The sequence below is a fragment of the Fukomys damarensis genome, unplaced genomic scaffold (genome assembly GCF_012274545.1).
Source record: "Fukomys damarensis isolate Sample0158 unplaced genomic scaffold, DMR_v1.0_HiC HiC_scaffold_3, whole genome shotgun sequence".
NCBI classification, from domain to species: domain Eukaryota; kingdom Metazoa; phylum Chordata; class Mammalia; order Rodentia; family Bathyergidae; genus Fukomys; species Fukomys damarensis.
Genome location: NW_022900915.1, coordinates 11,486,161 through 11,508,026, shown reverse-complemented (window position 1 = coordinate 11,508,026; position 21,866 = coordinate 11,486,161). Strand labels below are relative to the sequence as shown.

Here is a 21,866-nt window from a genome sequence, read left to right as displayed (position 1 = left end):
GATAATGTACTTATTTTAGTGGTTTTTAAAATTTCCTGGGATTTTCTTTGTTAAGCAGTCATCATCTGCAAAAAGAAACATTTTTATTTCTTTTCTGATCTATTATGCCTCTTATTGTTTTTCTTTCTCTTCTTGATAAGACCTTTAGTACAATGCTCAGTGGAAGAGGTGAAAATAGGCATCATTGTCTTATTCTCATTTGCAAAAAGAAAATTTTTCTTTTCTGATCTTTTATGCTTTTTATCATTTTTCTTTTCTTGCCAAGACCTTTAGTGTAATGCTAAGTGAAAGGTGAAAATAGACGTCATGGCCTTGTTCTCATTATCAGGCCCTCAGTTTATCCTTTTACCTTCAGACATAGTACTAGCTGTAGGTTCGTCATAGCCCTTTGATTAGATTGAAGAAATTCTCTGCTCTTCTTGTTTGCTAGTGTTTTTTGTTTTGTTTTGTTTATTATTGAGCTGAATCTAGTGAAACTAGTTTTTTCTCCTTCATTTAATGTGGAGATTAATTGACTTTGAATGTTAAACTGTCTTTGCATTTCTGGGATAAATGTTATTTGTCATGGTGTCTTATCCTTTTTATGTATTATTGAATTTGGGTTACTTTATTCTTTCTCTGTTTTCTTATGGTGAGTTCTTAGGATATTAGTAAAGCTCTCTTCTAATGTATGCATTTAAAGCCCCTAAGTTTATTTTGCAACACTAGAGATGTCCCACAGATTTTGATCTGGTATATTTTGTTGTTATCCAGTTCATATTTAAAATAAAGTTTTCCTTTTTGATGTTGTCTGACACATGATTTAGAAGTCTTTCATTTCCAGATATTTAGGTTACTAATATATTACTGATTTAATTGCCTTACAGGAAGAGAATTTACTTTGTATGCATGTATGGCTTTGATTCTTTTAAGTTTCATTTAGGATTTTATTTTTCCCTTTGGTTAGCATATATTCTATTTTAATTTGTTTTATTTTGTTTTGTTTTGTTTTTGTTTTTTGAGACAGGGTCTCAGTATGTAGTTGAGACTGACCTGGAACTCACTATGTAGCCCAGGCTGGTCTTGAACCTCCTGCCTCGGGATCCTCCTCCCTCAGCCTCCCGAGTGCTGGGATTACAGGCATGTACCACCTCGCCTGGCTGTTTTAGTATTTTTTAAGGGGTCTTGGTTTGTCAGTTGTTTAGAAAATGGTGTTGAAATGGTGTTAATCTATTATAATTGTAGAATTCTTTTCTTTTTTAATTTAATCCATTCTTGTTCTGAGTTTCTGTTAATAGGCTTATACACATTTTATAATTGTCCTTTTTATCTTTATGAAATCAACTTCTTTATTCATTGTAGTCTTTGTTTTGAAGTTTTTTCTGTTATTCAAAGCAGCCATTCATACTTTCTGCGGTCTTTTTCCATTACTTTCACCTTTTCTTATAAAATGGTATATTTAAACTGTTTCTTATGGCCACCTTATAATAGTATCTTAGGTTTTGCATACCTTGTTGCTTCTTACCTTTATTTTATTTTTTTTTAATTTAATTTTTTTTGGGGGGTGGTACTGGGGATTGAACTCAGGACCTTGTACTGCCAGGCAGGTGCAGTGCCACTGAGCTACATCCCAGACCCATTTCTTGCTTTTTAACTGGAATATTGAGACTACTAATGTAATTTTTTATATGGTTGGACATTATTATTTATTTTGTCTCTTCTACATTTTGTTCTCTATTACTTTTAGTTGAATTTTTTAGCATTTCATGTAATTTGTCTTATGTTTTATCATATTTGCTTTTTTTAAAAAAGTTCTTTTTATAGGTGTAGAATACACAATACCTACCTTCCACAGCCCCTTTAGTGTTAATAATTGTCCCACTTCAAGTAAAATGTGAAAACCTTGTTTTCAGATATTTATTTTTAAAAAACCTATACCTGCTGATTTTATGTTACAGTTATCATATGTGTGACTACTACATACATTAAAACCACACCAGTCAATGCTACAATTTTTCATACTTATTTTAAAGAACATAAGGGGGGAAATATCTTTGATATTTACGTTTCTGTTATTTTCCCCTTTATTCTTAAAGATCCAGGTTGTCCCTTGTACTTTTCCTTTCAACGTGAAAAATCCTTGTTGAACAGGTAGGTCTTCTCGAGATGACATACATCTCTTCGTTTCCATGTATCTGAGAATTTTTTTTTTTTTTTGCCCTTGTTTCAGAAGGATGTTTTTGCTAGATGGCAAGTTCTAGAAACATCTTTCAAGTTCTAAACTTGAGTAGCTGCAGATGATATTCCCCCATCTGCTGTTAGGTTAGAAAGACTGCAAATGTTCCCAGCATTACTGAGAGGGAAGAATTGTGTCAAATATGGTGCAAATGTAAGGTAGTTTTCTGGAAGGACCAAGTAACATGGATTCATAGCAGAACAAGAAATTGTGTCAGTTTATAAAATCAAAGGGAAGCTTTGGAGGCCAAAACTGTTATGGAAGCTACGAGTCTGGAGGGTTTTTTTTTTTTTTTTGGTACCGGGGATTGAACTCAGGTCCTTGAGCTTGTGAGGCAGTCACCAGAACCACTGAGCTAAACCCCTGGCCCTGGAGGGAATATTTTTAAAAGTCACTCTGCAGAATGCCTCTTCCTCCCCAGAGAGCCCATTTCCTGAACTTTAGTTTTTCACACCAGAGGAACTATTTGGTATTTATACGTATGTATCTTATTTATTTCACTTAAGGTTATCGCCTCAATGTGCATCCATTTAGCTATAAATGACCGTTGCTTCTCATTCTTTTTGAGTAGTACTCTATTTTATAAAGAAACCACATCTTTATCCAGTCTCCAGGCGATTGGCACTTGGGCTGTTTCCAAGTTTTAGCTGTTATGAACTGTGCTGCAGTAAACATGGGTGTGCATATATCACTGTGGTATGATTCTCTTAATTCCTTTGGAAAGATACCCAGGAAAGGAATAACTGGGTCAAATGGGACCTCTAATCCTAATTTCTTGAGGTATCTCCATATTGATTTCCACAGTGGTTGCACCAGTGTGCATTCCCACCAACAATGGAAAAGGGTTCTTTACTCCCCACAGCCCAGCCAACATTTGATATTGGTTCCTTTCTTGAGAGCAGCCATTCTTTCTGGGGTAAAGTGGAATCTCGGTGTTCTTTTCATCTACATCTCTCAAATGACCAGTGATGTTGAACATTTTTTCATATGCTTATCTGCTGCTTTTACTTCTTTGAGAAATGTCTGTTCATTTCAGATGCCCATTTTTGAATCAGGTCTATATTTGGGGGGGGTCTGATTTTTTAAGTTCTTTGTATATTCTAGATAATACTCCTTTATCTGAGGTAACCACTGCTAAATTTTTTTCCCCACATTGTAGGCTCTCCCTCCTTAGCTCTGTTGCAGACACTGTTTAATAAGATGAGATCCCTGTTGTTGATTCTTTTTTTTGTTTGTTTGTTTTGCTACCGGGAGTTGAACTCAGGATGTTGCGCTTGTGAGGCAGGCGGCAGGACCACTGAACTAAATCCCCAGCCCCAAGTTATTGATTCTTTGTGCTAGCTCCCATGCTACTGAGGATTTGTTCATAAAGTCTTTTCCTATGCTGATGTCTTCAAGAGTTTACCTAGCTTACCTTCTAGCAAGTTTAGTGTTTCTGTTTAATATTTAGATCTTTAATCCACTTGGATTTTAGTTTAGTGCATGGTGAAAGATAGGGTTCTAGTTTCAATCTTTGGCAGGTTGAAATCCAGTTATTCCAACACCATTTATTAAAGAGGCTATCTTTCCTCCACTGAGGATGATTGGCTTCTTTGTCAAAGATGAGGTAGCTGAGTATATCTGGAGTTGTTTCTACATCTTCTAATCTGTTCCACTGATCCTACGGTCTCTTTCTTTGTCAATACCATGAGGTTTTTATCACAGTGGCTTTGTAGTATAGTTTCAAGTTAGAGATTGTGATACCCCCTGCCATGTCTCTGTTGCCTAGAATGACTTTTGCTACTAGGTCTCTTCTGGTTCAAAATGAATTTTTATATTATTTTTTCTAGTTTTGTGAAGTATACTGTTGGGATTTCAGTCAGGATTGCATTAAATCTGTATAGCAGTTTTGGAAGTGTGGCCATTTTCACTATATTGGTTCTTCCTACCCAGGAGCAAGGGATATCTTTCCTTATATTTGGTCCCTGTTTTAAGAATAGAGGTCTTCTGCTTCTTTTGTTAGATTGATTCCTAAATAATTCATTTTTTTGTGTGTGCTATTTGTGAAAGGAATTGTGTCTCTAATTTCACTCACAGTGAGTGAGTCTGTTATTTGTGTACTAAAAGGCTATTGATTTTTGACTGTTGATCTTGTATCCAACTATTTTACTGAATCTATCAGTTAAGTCTAGACTTCTTTTGGTGGAATTTTTTTGGTCTTCTATGTAGAGTATCATATCAGCAGCAAATAATGACAGTTTAACTTCTTCCTTTCCTATCTTTAGTGCTTTAATTTGTTTCTCATGTCGAATTGCTGTGGCTACTGTTTCAAAAACTATATTGAACAGAAGTGATGACAGTGGACATTCTTCTCTTGTCCCTGATTTTAGCATGAGGTTTTCAATTTTTGACCATTTAGTAGGATGTTGGCTGTTGGTTTTTCATAGATAGCCTTTATCAAGTTGAGATAAAAACCATCTATTCCAATTTTCTGCAGGGTTTTTATCATGAATGGGTGTTGAACTTTGGCAAATGCTTTTTCTGCCTATATTGAGATGATCATATGGTTTTTGTCCTTAATTCTGTAGATATAGTGTATTACATTTATTGATTTATGTATGTTGAACCATACTTGCATCCCTGGGATAAATCCGACTTGGTCAGGGTGCATGATCTGTGATCATCTTGATGACCCTCTGTATTCTGTTTGCCAGTGTCTTATTGAGGATTTTTGCATCTGTGTTCATTAGTGAGATTGGCTGGTAATTTTCTTTTTTGGTTGGGTCTTTCCCTGGTTTTGGAATCAAAGTAATGCTTGCTTCCAGGAATGAATTTGGAGTATTGCTTCCCTTTTAATTTCATTGAAAAGTTTAAAGAGTAGTGGCAATATTTCTTTTCTAAATGTCTCGTAGAATTCAACATTAAAGGCTGGGCATGGAGGTACAAGCCTGTAATCATAGCACTTGGGAGGCTGAGGCAGGAGGATCACTGAGTTTGAGACCAGCCTGGGCTATATAGTGAGTTCCAGGTCAGTCTCAACTACATGCCGAGACCCTGTCTCAAAAAACAAGAACAAAAAAAACACCCAAAACAAACAAATAAACAAACAAATAAATAAAAGAATTCAGCAGTGAAGCCATGAGGACCTGGGCTTTTCTTTGTTGGTAAATATTTATTTACATTTTCAGTTTCGCTGATTGTAATTGGGGTGTTTAGAATTTTTATATCCGTTCAACTTTTCTAAGTCATGTATGTAGGATTCTGTCCATTTCTTCTGTTTTCCATTTTATGAGAGTATAGGTTCTTGAAGTAGGTATTGATGATCCTCTGGATTTCTGCTGGATCTGTTGTGACTTCACCTTTTTCATTCCTAATTGCATGGATTTGAACCTTTCCTTTTTTTTATAAAGTTGGCTAAGCTTATTGATTTTATTTATTCTTTTGAAAAACCAACTCTTCAATTTGTTGATTTTTTTTTTTTTTTTTTTTTAATTATTATTCTCCATTGCATTGATTTCTGCTCTGATTTTTTTTTTTTTTTTAATTGGTACTCTGGATTGAACTCAGGTCCTTGCACTTGTGAGGCAGGCGGCGGCACCATTGAGCTAAATCTCCAGCCCTGTGTTCTGATCTTTATAATTTCCTTCTTTGTATGAGCATTGGGTTTGTCTTGCTCTTCTTTTTCTAGGAGCTTGAAATTCAGCATTAGGTTTTTCTGCTCTCTTTTCCTAGTATGGGCGTTCACTGCTATGAATTTCCCTTGTAGAACTGCTTTCCTTGTGTCGTCCCATAGATTCCTGTATGTTGTATTGGCATTATCATTTAATTGTAGAAATGTCTTATTTTCTTCTTTGATTTCCTCTGTGACCCATTGGTTGTTCAGGAAGTTGTCTTTCAATTTACATGTGTTTGTGGAGTTAATGCTGTTTCTTATGCTATTGATCTCCAGTTTAATTTGCCTATGGTCTGATAATATACAGGGGATAACTTCAAGTCCTTTGCATTTACTTAAACATGTTCTGTGAGCAAGCATGTGGTCTAATTTGGAGAATGACCTGTGTGCAGCGAAAAAGAATGTATATTCTAATTTTGTGGGGTGGAACGCTGTTGACTTCTGTTAAGTCCATTTGTTCAAAAGCTTGCTTCAGTTCTAGTATTTTCTCATTGGTTTTTTTGTCTAGGTGATCTATTTGTGACATTTGATATTGGCGTCCCCTACTACAGTTGTATTAGTGCTTATTTGGTTTTTCATATCCATTAGTAATATGTTTTGCATATTAGGGAGTATTAGTATTTGGTGCATATATATTTATGTTTGTCATCTCTTCCTGTTGGATTGTTCCATTTACAAGGATGGCGTGGCCTTCGTTGTCTCTCTTAATTAGTTTTGGTTTGAAATTTACTTTGTTTGCAAATAAGATGGCTACCCCTGCTCTTTTCTGGGTTCCTGTTGCATGGAGAACTGTTTGCCATCCTTTCGTGTTCCATCTTAATTCTTTTTTAGTTAGGTTTCTTGTATACAGCGTATTGTTGGATTTTGCTTCTTAATCTATTCTGCCCATCTATTTGTTTTGATTGGTGAATTGAGGCCATTAACATTGATGGTTATAAGTGATACTTATTGACTCATCCTTGTCATATTTTAGCATTGTTGGCTATTTCATTTTTTTTCCCTTTCCCTTTAATTTTTTTTTTTTTTTTAGATACTGGGGATCAAATTCAGGACCTTGTGCTTGTGATTCAAGTGTCAGAACCACTGAGCTAAATCCCCAGCCCATCGCTTTATAATTTCTTGCCTTGACTGATGGCTTCTCTTTGTTGAACCTCATGGAGTTGTGACCCTCATTGTCTTTTTCTAGGATATTGTTTAGAATTGTTTGGAGTGCTGGTTTGGTATTTATGAAATTTCTCAGGTGTTCTTTGTTGTGAAAGTATCTTATTTCCCCATCAATTCTGAATGATAGTTTTGCAGGATACATCAGTCTAGGTTGGAGGTTGTTTTCTTTTAGGACTTGAAATACCTCCCTCCAGGCTCTCCTTGACTGCAGAGTTGGTTTTGAAAAGTCTGCCATGATTCTGGTGCGCTTTCCTTTGCATGTGATTTGTTTCTTTTCTCTAATTGCTTGTACTATTTTGTTTTGTTGGGTTTCCAGGATCTTGACTATTAATTGTGTAGGTGTAGATTTTTTTTTTTTTAATCATGGCTAATTGGAGTTCTATAGGCCTCACTTATGTGTATGTCAAATTCTTTTTCTCCTTTTGGGAAATTTTCTGCTATTCTTTGTTTTTGCTATTCTCTGAACATGTCATTTTTACTTTCTCCTGCTTTTTCATGGACTCCTATCAGTCTTATGTTATTCTTCTTTGCATCATCTAGCAGCTGCTGGATTGATTTTTCATTGTCCCTATTTTTAAGAAATCTCTCTTTTCATGGTTACTAACCACAATCCTGTCTTCTATATATGATATTCTGTTTTAACTTTGGCTCATTCTGCTGTGAATACTTTCAGTGCAGGGGGGGTATTTAATCTCCTGGATATCTGAATGTATTTCATGAATTCCCTTTCTTTCTTATTTGGGGTGTTCTTGGTTTTCATTTCTTTCCTATGCTCGACATTCATGGCTTCTATCATGACCTGAACTCATCTTTTTTTTTTTAATCTGTTTTGTTCTAGAGTTTCTAATCATGTCTTTCGTGCTACTCTCTGTAGTTATCTGGGAAATTATTTTTGCTTGAAGTTTTCTAGAGTCTCATTCATCTGTTTTGTTACTTCCTGTGCTATCAGTTCAGGGTGTCCAGGTGGTTATCAGATTTTTCCACCTCTTTTTTTTTTTTGGTTTAATTTGTGGGATGATACTTCAATATTGCTTGTTTGGAGTATCTTTATTACTTGTATTTAGAGACTTTATGGAATGATTGCTTCTCAGAGGTGTCTTCCAGGTATAGCTGGTCTTTTTAGGCTTTGAATCTCTAATGACTCTTAGGCAACCTCATTTCAGTATATCAGGGAGGACACCTGATTAGATCAGTCATGACACCTGAGCCCAACTGATACAATCAGCATCAACAATAGCGTCAAACACAGCTTATAAAATGACAGTTTGTAGTAGCAGTTAATCTTTGAGCCACATCAAAATATGTTTGTAGTAAATAAACTGATCAGTGTGTCAAATTTACACTTGGGATAAGGATTTAGAAGGGGTTGGGAAGGAGGGATAGAGAAATAAGAGAGAAAAGGTTAGAAGTAAGGCTAGAGGACCTGGGAAGATCATGCATATTGTGGGACACTATTGACAGGAGGAAAAGACAGAGTGAAATAGTAGAGACAAGAACAGAACAAACTAACAGCAGTAGGGAAGTTAGAAACTGTGTTCACTTTACTGTAAGAATAGTGGCAGTCTAGAGAAACACAGGGAGAGAAAAACAATTTGAAACGTGACAGGAACAGGAACAAAGAGGGAGAGAAATGCAAAAGAAGAAGGGAGAGAGAAAAGAAATGTATATATATATATATATATATGTATATGTAGAGAGAGATATAGGGTAATATATATGTAAATATAATATGTATAAATATACATATATGTATGTGTGTACATATATGTGTATATGGGTGTGTGTGTGTGTGTGTAGAGAGAGAGGGCGGTGTCCTCCAAATATGTCTCGCTGCTGTTCTGGTAGACACTATGGGCCAGCAGTGTGCAGGTCTAAGTTGATTAGTGTCATCAAGGTAGCTGTAGTCCACTGAGATTCAGGCTGATTTCTGTCTGCAAGGTCCACGTTGAGGTCCCTGAACTCCTACAGGATTGAACTTTGCAAGGTTCTACTGTGGTTCCAGTTGTCCTCTCCCCTAAGCGAGTCTGGGTTTCTATGGGAGGTACTGATCCCACCAGCTTACCAACCACAGTGTTCCTGTGTTCCTTTACTGCAGAGATTTTCTTTACTTTCCCAGTGGGCTTCAGTTTTCATTAAGGAGCCTCAGAGAGGTCCTCTCTGTTTACTTCTGCTCAATTTTCTGTTGCTCATAACCATGGCCTTCATGCCCCCACCCCTTCTCCCCATGTCTCTGCAGTACAGATTCAGATAGTGCAGAGCCCATGCAATGTGCTGTGGCAGGGCTGCTGCTGGTGTCAGCAGCTCTTTTACTTTTGATTTCTAAAATTGTTTTTTTGTTTTTGTTGTTAGAATTTTTATTTCTCTACTGAAAATTCTTTTCTTTCTCTCCAAAGGTGTTTATCTCAAGAACTCTCATTTTTTTTCTTTCTTTTTTAAAAAGTTTTTTATGACAGGCTCTCACTGTGTAGTTAAGGATGGCCTTGAACTCACTATGTAGCCCACTCTGGCCTCCCCCTGCCTCTGCCCTAGTGCTGGGATTACAGGTGTGCACTACCACACCTGATAGGAACTCTGTATTGTTGCTTTATTTAAATACAGCCAGTGGTCATTTCATCATCTAGGTCTCTTTGGGCTTGGCACTTGTGACTAACTTTTATTGTATGGCTATAAAGACCTGGCTTTTATTTGGACTTTCAGCTTCTGACTGCAGCTTGGGACTCTCCATCAGCATTGGAGCGCATGAGTGCTGACAAGTGGGAAATTTACTTCCTTGATTCTGCTCAGAATTTTGACTTTCTTTTTTACTATTCTCTCTTTTCTTTTTAACTTTATAGAACCTTTTTATATACTTGCATTTATCTGAGTACGCTAGTTGTTAAAAACAGGACCAGTGTACTGTAGTAGGCTGTGATGCCATAGTACAGTTGGTATGTTTCATTATGTTTTATATCAGATATATTCAGATCTTAAGGTTTTCTTAGAAGATTGCATTTGATATGTGAATTTTATTTATTATTCACTAATAAGAGATATTAAGGACGACTAATAGCTGGGGTGCTATGGTCTATTTAAGATTTAGAACTGCTTACTAGTGTTATTGTTGCCACTAAAATCATTCCTTTTGTGAGTTTAAAATATAGTACTCTCCAATTGGAGTGTGCCAAGCTAATTCCTAAGCACCCTTTGTTCTGATTACAGATTGCTTTCCTTCCTTCCTTCCTTCCTTCCTTCCTTCCTTCCTTCCTTCCTTCCTTCCTTCCTTCCTTCCTTCCTTCTGCTGTGCTGCTGTCTTTAGTCAGTGTTCTTCTGTTCCAAAAGTCATTTTTGGTTCTCTGTACACACCTGCTCCAAAGAAGACCGCGTCCTCCCGCAGTACCTGTGCCTCCCTCCTTTTGACAGGTCAACATTAAAAGACCTACCTATAAAATAGGTTCTGTAACATAAGAAAATGGTATTTTTGTTTGTTTGCTTGTTTGTTTCCCTCATTGAGTTTATTGGTACATTTTAGGTATACAGTACATTACGTTCATTAGAAAATGGTATTTTTGAATCAACTCCTAGGTGTGTTGTTTGGACTGGTGATGAGCGAGTCTTCTTTTACAATCCCACCACTCGTCTTTCTATGTGGGATCGACCTGATGATTTGATTGGAAGGGCAGATGTTGACAAAATTATTCAGGAGCCCCCTCATAAAAAAGGATTGGAAGACATGAAGAAACTAAGTAAGTTTTAAATTGGGAATTTATGCTCTAGTTTTAACAATCTTTTAATATTTGATAGCGTCCAAGCTATTTAAAAACATTTGATTTTTAAAAAATAGACTGCTATTCTGGTTTGAATGAAGTCATTTAGATATAAGAAAATGTAAAGGACTGAACAAGATTGTCTTTCAGAAAACGTTTTTAACTTACTGTCCTTGCCAAGATTTTTAGTCTGTCAAAGACAGCTGTGTTGGAACCGTGGCTAAAATGCTCTTCAGTAGGCCTTGCAGCTTTTGGGACTAGTGAGTGATACATTTTTTGCAGTAGTCAAAACCCTACAGAGTACTTTTTATTATTTTGTTTGCTAAAGTTTCATAAGACACAAAATGCAAAATTTTATAAAAATATGTTTATCTCATGAAATAAATAAGGCTTTTTCCTGAGAATATAGTGACACTTAATCTGAAGGGATTGTTTCTCAGTGTACTTTATATTCAGACAGCTTTCCAATGTGTTGAGTACAAATATCTTACATAATTTTTGTTGTGTTTACTGGTAATTGCCCTTGTGTTGATAGGGTGGTGTTTTTATAGAAACTCTACCTCTGTGTAGTGTAGAAGCATGGTCAGAAATAATTAGTACTTCTAGTGAAACAAATCTTAATGTTTATAGTGATTGAGAAATTTTCATGCATTATATTTCTGTGGTACTGACATTTTCAGCTTATAAGTGATATCCAAATTAATGCATCTTCAGTACTTACCTGGTACCGAAGGTAATAAGCACCTATTTTTTCCCCTTTAACAATATTTGTTTTATAGTTAGGATAATCACATTTTATGATTGTAGTATTGAGTGAGGCTATGAAAATATGTGATTTGCTTCTGTTTTCTGAGTCTGTTTTCAAATATTTGATTTGATGACTAGATTAACATGCACCATAGCCACCATTAAGTCCTGAATCAGAAGTTTTATGATTGTAATATTAAGACTTGGGCAAGAAACATTTCAAAATGAATTGAAAATTTAGTGTAAATAGAAAATAAGAAGTATAGAATTGTACTTTGTTCAGTGTTTTATAAGTATGAAAATAAGTACTAAGAGGTGGTTATTTTATATAAACAATTTTTAAAAATAAAGAGTTGTGAAATATATGCATGTAACTGTTCATAATGATATTTCAAATGTTTTTGCCAGGACATCCGACCCCGACCATGCTGTCCATTCAAAAGTGGCAGTTATCTATGAGTGCAAGTGAGTGAAATAACTATAAATTGAAACTTCTCCCCTTTTTTTTGGTACCGGGAATTAAACTTGCGACCTTGCACTGGCAAGGCAGGTAGCAGAACCACTGAGCTAAATCCCCTGCCCGGCAACTTCTTTTTAATGGTATTAAAGCAAGTTTTCTGGTAGGGATCAGCGGGAAGATTCATGCTTGCATGATTCAGTGGTTGTTTGCTTATTTTCGGATGAAGTTTTAATCAAATTTTGTCTTACAGTTAAAGATGAACAAGAATTAATGGAAGAACTTAATGAAGATGAACCTGTTAAAGCAAAAAAACGGAAGTAAGTAATGCATACAGTTTATGTAATTTCAGATAGATTTACCTTTTAAAGTTGATTAGGTCATCAGTTTGTGATCAGAAGGGACAGATAATATGTATGTTTTTAGAAGATGGAAGTCATTAATTGCTGTCTTAGGCAGTATAGTAAATATCTTTGTATATAGATATGGTGTCCCTTCTGTTGTTAGACTTGGAGAAGATTGGATTGCTTAAGTATGTATGTTGATACCTCAGTTTATTGTGAAGCCAATGACATTTTAGTAGATTAACTCTACAGAAACTCACCAAGTCTAAATTTTATTAAAAAATGAAATTTTCACCTTAATATTGACTCCCCAAAACCACCACTTCTTCAGAGATCTCAAAAAGTCACAGATTTCTGTTTTTATATATTTATCTTCTGACAATGTCATCATAAGTCTCATTACTACCTGGTGAGGAATGGACCTACGAGGTTAGAAAGTGCTTTGAGAGAAAGACTGTTAGGAGTAGTAGAAGCAGTAGTGTGACAAGTACTGTAAAGCTGAATTGGGCAAATGTGAATGTTACTTATTGTGGGGGGTGGAAGGTTGGAGTGGGAGGGGGGATGTGGGGGGAATGGGACCATTATTTAGCAGCAAAAAGGAAAGTTTGAAGATGTTATCAGGAAGTGGTTAATCATAATTTTAATCAGAAAAGAACAGATTGAATGCAGCCAAATTATGGTGAGGAAATAAGTATAATAACCCCTATCAAGGGTGGTTCTATTTTTAAATTTTTATTGGCAACAGTAAATTATAGAGAATCACTCATAATGTGTCAACTTGGCATAGCTATTCTCCTTTTTATAATTGACATTTTAGTTCTTGACCAATGTGTTTTATTAGTTGTGATAAAACAGTTTTGTGTTCTTCTATTAAAATTTTAGAATAAAACATTTGTTTTGTTAATATAAATGACTGTATTCATTCTGTTTACCATAATTTTGGATGTTTCTATGATGATAAACTTTTAGGTTGTTTTTAATTGTTTGTTCTTATAGACAACTCTGTAAGGTTTTTAACTGCTTTTATCAGGAGAATGTCAAAGAAGTCCTTTATGTGGATTGCCCGAGCTTCTCTATTTAGGTACAAAGCTAAAAGCCTATTTTTCCTGGCTTAGTTTTTCTTTTATTTCTTTTATTGAGATAGATAGTGATAGTTTGTATTGTGACATTTTCATTTAATATGATTCTATAAAGGTTATTTGTTTTCATTTTTATATTTCTTGGATATCTTTTAACTCTTTAACTATTTAAATAGTTCTTAAATAAATTATTTAAAGAGGATATATTGTTTGGCAAATTGCTTTTACCTGTTTGTTTTGTGCATATCTTAGGTCACAGACTATCTCGTAAGTTCCTGCAGGTCACCGACTGTTTCTTCTGTTTCTTTTGACTCATTCCCTAAGTTGCTATTACCTCTCATATATATGGGTTAGCCTTGGTTCTGTTTGAATCTCCCGGGCTACCTATAGTTCCCTATATTGCAATTCCAGTACATTTTGTGTAGGGAATATAATATTCATTTTTAATACTGTGTATTTAGTGAATCATATTTAAGGAAGATCTGTTCATATATACCTGAATATTACTGAATTACTTTTTTGGATTATCTACATAAATAATAGGCCATTTTCCTAGTGCATATGCTTTGAGAGGTGACTTGATTTCATATTTACAATGTCACTTGAATACCACACAAGCAACCGGCCTATCTTAGCCTTGAGTGCATTTTTGGAGGACCAAGAAGTAGTTTAGTCATTGCTGAACAGTTCTAATTCCTACTACTACTACCTAACTACTCCTGGGCCCATGTTGCTCTCTGGGACCTGTCCTTCAACTTAAATCTCAACTTATCACCCACAAAGTGAGTAATAAAAATGTCAGGTAGGTAAGGTATATATCTCACATGTCCACTTGACCAAGTTTGCAGATATTTTAATTTTATTTTCAAATAAATGTTTGAGTTTACTAAGACTTAGTAACATACCACTTTTTATTACATTTTAAAAATATTTTATGAAATTACAAAACATTTTGGAAAATTCACTTTTTCCTGTATAATTTCAAGAACTAAATTATATTTTGTGCTGTTCGGTTCTAATACATAGTTATTACATGCACTGCTAGATAAGCTTTTTTTCTTTTTTGGTAAAATTGTTCACTTTGTGTAGTTAGCAAGAGAGCATATTAAAGATACATTTATTTTTTCCTAACAATGTAGCCATTATAACATCATTAGAAACTCACTGTAATTTCATTATTATTAGAATGAAAGCTATTTATCCCTTTTGAAACCCTCAGTATAATTTCTTTTTGCCAAAAATATGCTGCTCAGTAGTGAGTCTTGAAAATTCCTTAGATTTTAAGATTTTAGTGAGATTTGTTGTTACTATTTTGTCGGCTGATGCCTTATATTTTATTTTTTATAGGAGAGACGATAATAAAGACATTGATTCAGAGAAAGAAGCTGCCATGGAAGCTGAAATTAAAGCTGCCCGAGAAAGGGCCATTGTCCCTCTGGAGGCCCGAATGAAGCAGTTCAAGGACATGCTGCTAGAGAGAGGGGTCAGAAAACAATCTTTGGGGGAGATATTTCTGTTTTGTATAAGTAATATAAATATGTCTTGCTAAAAGGTCAAATCTAAGGTTAGTGCTCATGTTGTGGGGGGGTAAGGGAATCCTGTCAAATTACTGTACATATTTTGAGATAGCCTTTTCCTTGGCTAATCAGATCATGTTTCACTAAATGCAATTTTACTATTCTTTTAAGTACAAATAACATTTAACATTTGTTGAGTCATATAATTTTGGTAAGTAATATACATGAGTATTAACATTACAGAATGGCGGACTACTTCAGATAGGTAAGGTATATACAATTCCTTTAATATCTTGAATGGCTTTTGATTAAAAGAGAACTTTATACTTTATGATATATTAGAAGCTATTAAGAGAAGTTTGACCTTTGAGTTATAGTCGCACATTCATTGGAATAAGTAAAATTGTTCAATTTTAAATTACAGCATTGTTTGTAAGAGTGGAGCTAGTGTGGGAAATCAAAATGCAGATCTTCAAGGCTTTTTCTGATGTAGTGATTTCTTAAATGTCACACAGTAGTGGTATTTTAATGAGTAATTAAGTGTGTGTTATTCTTATATAATATCGAAATGTTCAGAGCTAATTTGCTATTGCTAGCCTCCCACTGTTTGTCATTTATTAGTGATGGAAACTTCAGTATGGTTTTTATGTCTCCTTTAAAAACAGATGTCCTGTAGATTTCAAGCAAAATTATGACCTTTATGATTTTAGACCAAACTTAATTATGAGGCAATACTTTTTTTTATTTTAAAGGTATCTGCTTTTTCAACATGGGAGAAGGAGTTGCACAAGATAGTTTTTGATCCTCGGTACTTACTTCTTAATCCTAAAGAAAGAAAACAGGTAAAAGAAAAAATAATGTAAGAAATGTAAAATGTATATTCCTGACTGCATGGTTTTTAGGAAATAAAGTGCTGTGTTTTTCTCTTTCCTTCCTGAGTACAGTACTTGCATCTTAGTGTATAGTCGTCTGTGGATCTGTGTGTGGATTCTGCCTCAGAAGTAATTTGATATTTTGGCCTTCATAGTCATGGCTTTTTAAAGTACTTTTATTAATTTATTGCAGTAGTAGGGATTGAACCCAGGGCCTTCACACTGAGCTACACCCTAATGACCCCCCTTTTTAGTTTTTGTTTTGAGAAGGGTCTTGGTAAATTGCCTGGTCTGGACTCAGACTCAAAATCCTCTTGCCGTGGCTTCTTAGAGTGCTGCAGTTAAAAATGTGTGCCCCTGTATCCTGCTGGTCTTGGCTGTTTTCATGTGGACATTTTTCTTTATGTCTCATACACTGAGGTTATGTGTAAGGTGATTTGAAAATCTATTTCAAATGCATTTATTTATTTGGTTTTTATTTGGCACATGGTGCAGATTTAGAAAAATAGTGAAGTGCAGATGAGTAAAGAGGAAAAATACAAATCTATAATCCAGCCCAAAAATAAGACCACCCTTGAGCAGTTGGTTATAATCTTTTGGACTAGTAAATGACAAGATGTAAATATCAGTATGTGTACATGTTATATATAGATGATGCTCAGACACAGTTATGTCTCATACGTAACACATACAAAGTCCACGTCTAGGTATAATCTGTTAAACTGGTTTCATTATAACCTTAGAGAAGTGGCCACTGCAGTGTCTGCTGAAATACAGTTGCATGAAGTGGTTTCCATGGTAACTCAGCGACATGTATCACCACATGGTGATGACTTCTTTCTCTAAAGCATTGTACACGACCAACTTACAAATTACTGAATTACTTAAACCACCCTGAAACTGATCTCTGTAAAATGGTGAGTATTTGAGCCACTGGGTATAGTGCTATTGAGCTGTAAAATTTTTTTTCATAACATTAGCGTTCATCTTCAATATTTATAACCTAATGATTTGAATAATTCTTCACGTAGTCTGTGCCATTTTGCTTGTAGACTTAATCATGGACTTTAATGTAGAGAGAAAACTTACAGTGTGCCAGGCAGGTGTCTTAAGTAGTCATAATAGAAAGGCCTGGCTTTTCAGATATCCTTACATTTGTATTTGAAGTGTTGTAGCTGCTTTTTCTTTTAAGCTATTTGTTTAATATGATCATTTCATTCTAGTATCTCAGTTGATGGTCCTATCAAGTCGATACTGATTCTTTACTCCCACTATATTAGCAAATCTATTTATAAAACATTTTCTACATGTAATCTTTTATTCATCATCTCCCTCACTGACACTCTGATCTAAGACACTATCATTAACTGTCACCGTCTGTGTAGCCTGTGATTTTGTGGTTCTTTTTTGAGGAGGGGGACCTGGGGCTTGAACTTGGTCCTTGTACTTGCGGGGCAGGTGGTTGAACCATTGAGCTAAATCCCCGACCCAGCCCCTAACAGATCTTTTCCCAAAACTCCCTCCATCCTCTTTCCCCTCCCCTCCCCTCACTTCTTCCTCCCCTTCCCTTCCTCCTCTGTCATCTTGTTTTTCTTTTTCCCCAAAGCAGCCAAACTAGTTTTAAAGTTTGAGGTTGAATTAAGTTAGTGTTCTCTTGCCTAAAACTGTTTAGGTGCTTCCCATTTTATTTAGGACAGTGATGGTGAACCTTTTAGGACTTTAGATGATTCAAGTAGATCACTGTGGCACATGTGCCACCACTGATTTAGGATAAAATTAAAGCTCTTGGTGTATAACATTTTACGTATAGTCATCCTGTATACCCATTGAAGCTCTTTTCTTTGCTTTTTCTTTGACTTTTAATTTGTTTATTTTTTGAAACACGATCTCAATATGTAGTTCCATCTGGCCTTACACTCACTCACTACATAACCCAGGCTGGCCTTGAATTTGCAGCGCTTCTCCTGCTTGAGCCTCCCAAGTGCTGGGGTCACAAGTGTGCACCACGGTGCCTGATTTGGAGCTCTTTTGTTATTTGTTCATTGTAGCCATATTGGCCATGATGTTCCGTGAATAAGCTCGGTGTGTTTTGGTATTTGCTCTTCCCTTTGTCTGGAATATTATTCCTTGAGGTGTTGACATAGTCGACTCCATTATTTCACTCAGGTACTTTTCAAAGTGCTTTTTAATCAGTCTACATGTATTATCTCTTTGCCTTCTTTATTTTCTACATAGCATCCATAGTTCTGATTATGGAAATTTACCTTGGTTATTTCCTGTCTCTTATCACATAAATTGCATTACTGTTGTAGGAGCTTTGCTTTGTTGCTGTGCATATTGTTGTGGATCAGTGCCTAATCTAAATCTCCTAGATCAGAAGAAACTTGTGACTGAGTTTTCATGGCACCATGTGTTATCATTTCTGTTTGAGTGAAGTTATATGTTGAGAATTAAAATACTTTCCAATTTTGGGAGCATTTTACAAGCTGCTGGTGATTATCACCTTAACAGAATCATGCTTAAAAAAAGAAAAGTTTTTATAGTCTGTCTGAACAGAAAGTCTGTGAAATTTGAATGCCTTTTTTTTCCTCATTGTTTTATGCCTTTTAATTAGAATTCTTTTCTCAGAACCATTGGGATTAGAACTGAGAGGAAAAAGAAGTTAACTTTTGCATTGAATTATATGTGTTTATTATTTGCAGACAAATTTATTAGGAGAAACCAGAAAGGTGCCAGGTCACATGTTTGCACTCTGCAATTTCAAAATCTGAAATGTGTGCTTTGCTTTTAAAAAACAAAGAATTTCATTGGAAATGCTTTAAAATTACATCTTTCAGTTCTTTTTAAATTATTTGTAGATTTACATGTAGTTTACATCATTTTAAAAGGTACACACTTTCTCTTTAATTTTGATTGGTCCATGTTTGCAGTACATGATTACATTCATCATGGGGAGTTGATACCTATACATAGCACATCTTAATTCTTTTTACTTTTCCCCTTTTCCCTCTCCCCTAAAGATGTATTTTATATAATTGTAGCCATAAATTTTAACTTATTTTTCTTTAATCTTGTTATGAATAAAAGGTCACTTAAGGGATTAAGAAATGTTTTTATTTGTTTTTGTCATGATAAACGTTTAAATAAGTAACATGTTTCAAAGAGCCACACTGTTTCGTGTAGGATTTTAGGTGTGTTATAGATAGTACTTAGACTAACACCTTAAAATAAGTTTGTTCGTTCATTCTTTCTTTCCTTTTTTTTAAGACAGGGTCTCACTGTGTAGTTCAGACCACCCTGGAACTCACTGTGCAGCCCAGGCTGGTCTCAACTCAAAGTGATCTTCCTACCTCAGCCTCCTACAGGCGTGCGCCACCACTCCTGGCAATAAGTTGTCTCTTATTTTATTTCAAAGTAAATATTTTAGTATAATACGTGCTATTGAGAGCTTTTTAATGTTGGCTGTTATACTGAGGTGACATTATCGGACTTTACTAGTATGACTCAAGATTATCAATCTGTGCCACTGCTGAATCAGTGTCAAATTATAAGTCAAATTTTATTGACATGAAAATTAAATAGTGGAGACTTACATGTTTAGTAAACTTTTATTTTGAAGAAAAACCCACAATACAGAAAAGTTTAAAAATCATAAGGAAATCAACAAAATAATTGCCTTAAACTTCTTTAGGAAAATGCAGTGAAGTATTTTGGGATGCATGATGAAATAATTAGGAGAATCATGGGAGCATAACAAAACCCCTAACTTTCAATGAGATGTTGATCTCATCTCAAAGAGTGATTTCTAAGTATTGACCTGGGCTATCCCAGAGGAAGGGACATGAAATTCTTTCTAGCACCTTAATAGAAAGTTAATAAATTCCCTTAGACACTTTGATATGATTTACAGCAGTGCTGTATCTACAGGGTATTAAAAATGACCTGTTTGTCTGGTAGCAGAGACTGGTGAGGTAATTGTATGTGTACTTTATATAGTTTTTAAAGACTGGTGATTAGATATATATTATATACTTGTGGAAGAGATGTCTTAAGGTCTTTTAAAGAAAACCGTTTTTTCCCAGTTTATTTCATGCAGAGGTGTTGATTACTCATATTTAAAGTGACAAATAGTTCTATACTAAATGTTAGGGGGCGTGCTGTCCTGGTCTTTGTATCTCTCACAAAGCATTCTGATTTGCTTCAGTGTAGACTGGGTGCCTCCTACACTCACAAAATAGCTGTCATCTTTGCACTCTCTTTACTATCGTACTGGGATTTCTTTCATTTCTCTATTCCCTACATCGTCTTCTTTTTTTTTTTGTTTTGCCCATTTTGATGCATTCCATCCTTCCTCTAGCTTCTTGAGATAGAAGGGAAGTTATATATATATATTATCTTGCACTTTACGAAAGGCCTTTTATTCCATTCTTTTTTTGAAGTATGTGGCTAGCTGAGGAATTTGGAGTTGGAAGCGTTTTTCAGGATTTTGAAGGCAGTGCTCTGCTGCTTGTTTTCATTATTGTTTTAGAAGCCTTTCTATTGCTGTTCATTTATTTTTTCCTCCTACGATCCTATAAAGATCCTTCCTTATTCCTTCAGTTCTGCCGCATCATGGTGTTGTACAGTTATACCCTGGTAGGGGGTTGAGTCCATTTTGCTGGGTTCTTGGTGACCTTTTCAACATGTAAAATCTCATCTTTCTGTTATAAACCTGTAATTGTTTTCTGTTTCATTGTTCTGAGAAAGAAATTGCCTCCCTGGATTGGTTCTCAAAGTTTATGATCTTTTTTTCCTATTTTCTACTTTTTAAAAAAACTTAAACTGTATGATTTTTCTCACCTTTGCCAAATAACTGTTCAATTAGATTTTTCCTTCTTTCCCTTTTTTAATTTCTAAAAGTTTTGTGGGGTTTTTCTCCCACTTTTTGAGGGGGAGATTTTTCCTGTTTTTGGTTGCAGTATGTTAAGTGTATGAGGTGATTTGGTTTTTTTGTTTTCTGGCACAGTCTCTTAATTCCACTAAGGTTTTCCTGTTTAGGGGGTCTGTTTTTCATGTTAGTTTTCTTAGTGTCTCATAGCCCTTGCCTTGTAATCAGGAGTCAAACCCTGAAAGACTGGACATTCGTTTCCTTTGTGTGGGTCTCCAGGGCTTGGGACTTTCTGGCAAGGTACTTATTCTCAAACAGTGGCAGTTTTGCCCCCGGAGACATTTTTGAAAGAAGGAATTAGTTGTTTATTGTAGCATTATAAGTGTATATTATTAAGTTGTGGAAAATATTATAGAATAGATGTAAAGCATTTTGGTAAAAATAATTGCCTTAAGTGTTGAAGTAAAATTATTCTGTAGGTTTCTTTCTGTTGATAGGTTTTTTTCCATGTGTTTTAGGGGGACTATGATTTCTTACACATTTCTAAATTCTTTTAAATAGTTATAATATATACTTACTTTGTAATCAGGAGAAAACTGCAAATTAAAGAGGCTTTTAATTATTTTTCTTTTGTTCTGGAAGCTTAAGCAGAGAGATGTTTTACTTGTGTAATACTTCAAGGTAACTTTAAAGTAAGATTTACCATATCTTTTAATTATCTGTACTTAATATATTTTTTCTATTACAGCTTGGACAGACTTTTTGGTACATAAATTACATATATGAAATATTGACTTGTCAAATTGGTATATTTTGCATTAGGTGTTTGATCAGTATGTAAAGACCAGGGCAGAGGAAGAACGCAGGGAAAAGAAAAACAAAATAATGCAAGCCAAGGAAGATTTCAAAAAAATGATGGAAGAAGCAAAGTTTAATCCAAGGTAAGTGGTTTAATACTGTAAAAAAAATGAAAAGTATGCCAGGCATGGTGGTGCATGCCTGTAAATCCTAGCACTCCAGAGGCTGAGGTAGGAGGATCACTGTGAATTTGAGGACAACACAGGCTACATAGTTCAAGGCCAGTCTGAACTACATAGTGAGACCCTGTCTCAAAAAAAAAAAAAAAAAATCTAAAGTATGTGTGTATTTTCTGCAAAGATTGCCTCCACCTCCATTTGTGTGTATGTATTGATATCTTCTGGATTTCCG

At 35.1% G+C, this 21,866-nt stretch overlaps 1 protein-coding gene across 3 annotated transcripts in view; it reads left to right on the top strand.

The window, feature by feature from the left end:
* The window catches only part of Tcerg1 (transcription elongation regulator 1), a 66,307-nt gene that overhangs the window by 26,573 nt on the left and 17,868 nt on the right, over positions 1 to 21,866 (top strand). For 2 of the 3 annotated variants that reach the window (XM_010627059.3, XM_010627061.1), the window contains 6 exons: positions 10,593 to 10,753; positions 11,930 to 11,986; positions 12,232 to 12,298; positions 14,749 to 14,884; positions 15,671 to 15,760; positions 21,480 to 21,598. In XM_010627059.3, coding sequence (XP_010625361.1) covers positions 10,593 to 10,753; positions 11,930 to 11,986; positions 12,232 to 12,298; positions 14,749 to 14,884; positions 15,671 to 15,760; positions 21,480 to 21,598 — 630 coding nt within the window. Of the gene's footprint in view, positions 1 to 10,592; positions 10,754 to 11,929; positions 11,987 to 12,231; positions 12,299 to 13,352; positions 13,404 to 14,748; positions 14,885 to 15,670; positions 15,761 to 21,479; positions 21,599 to 21,866 lie in introns of all 3 variants that reach the window. The other variant, XM_010627060.3, reaches the window with a different exon arrangement.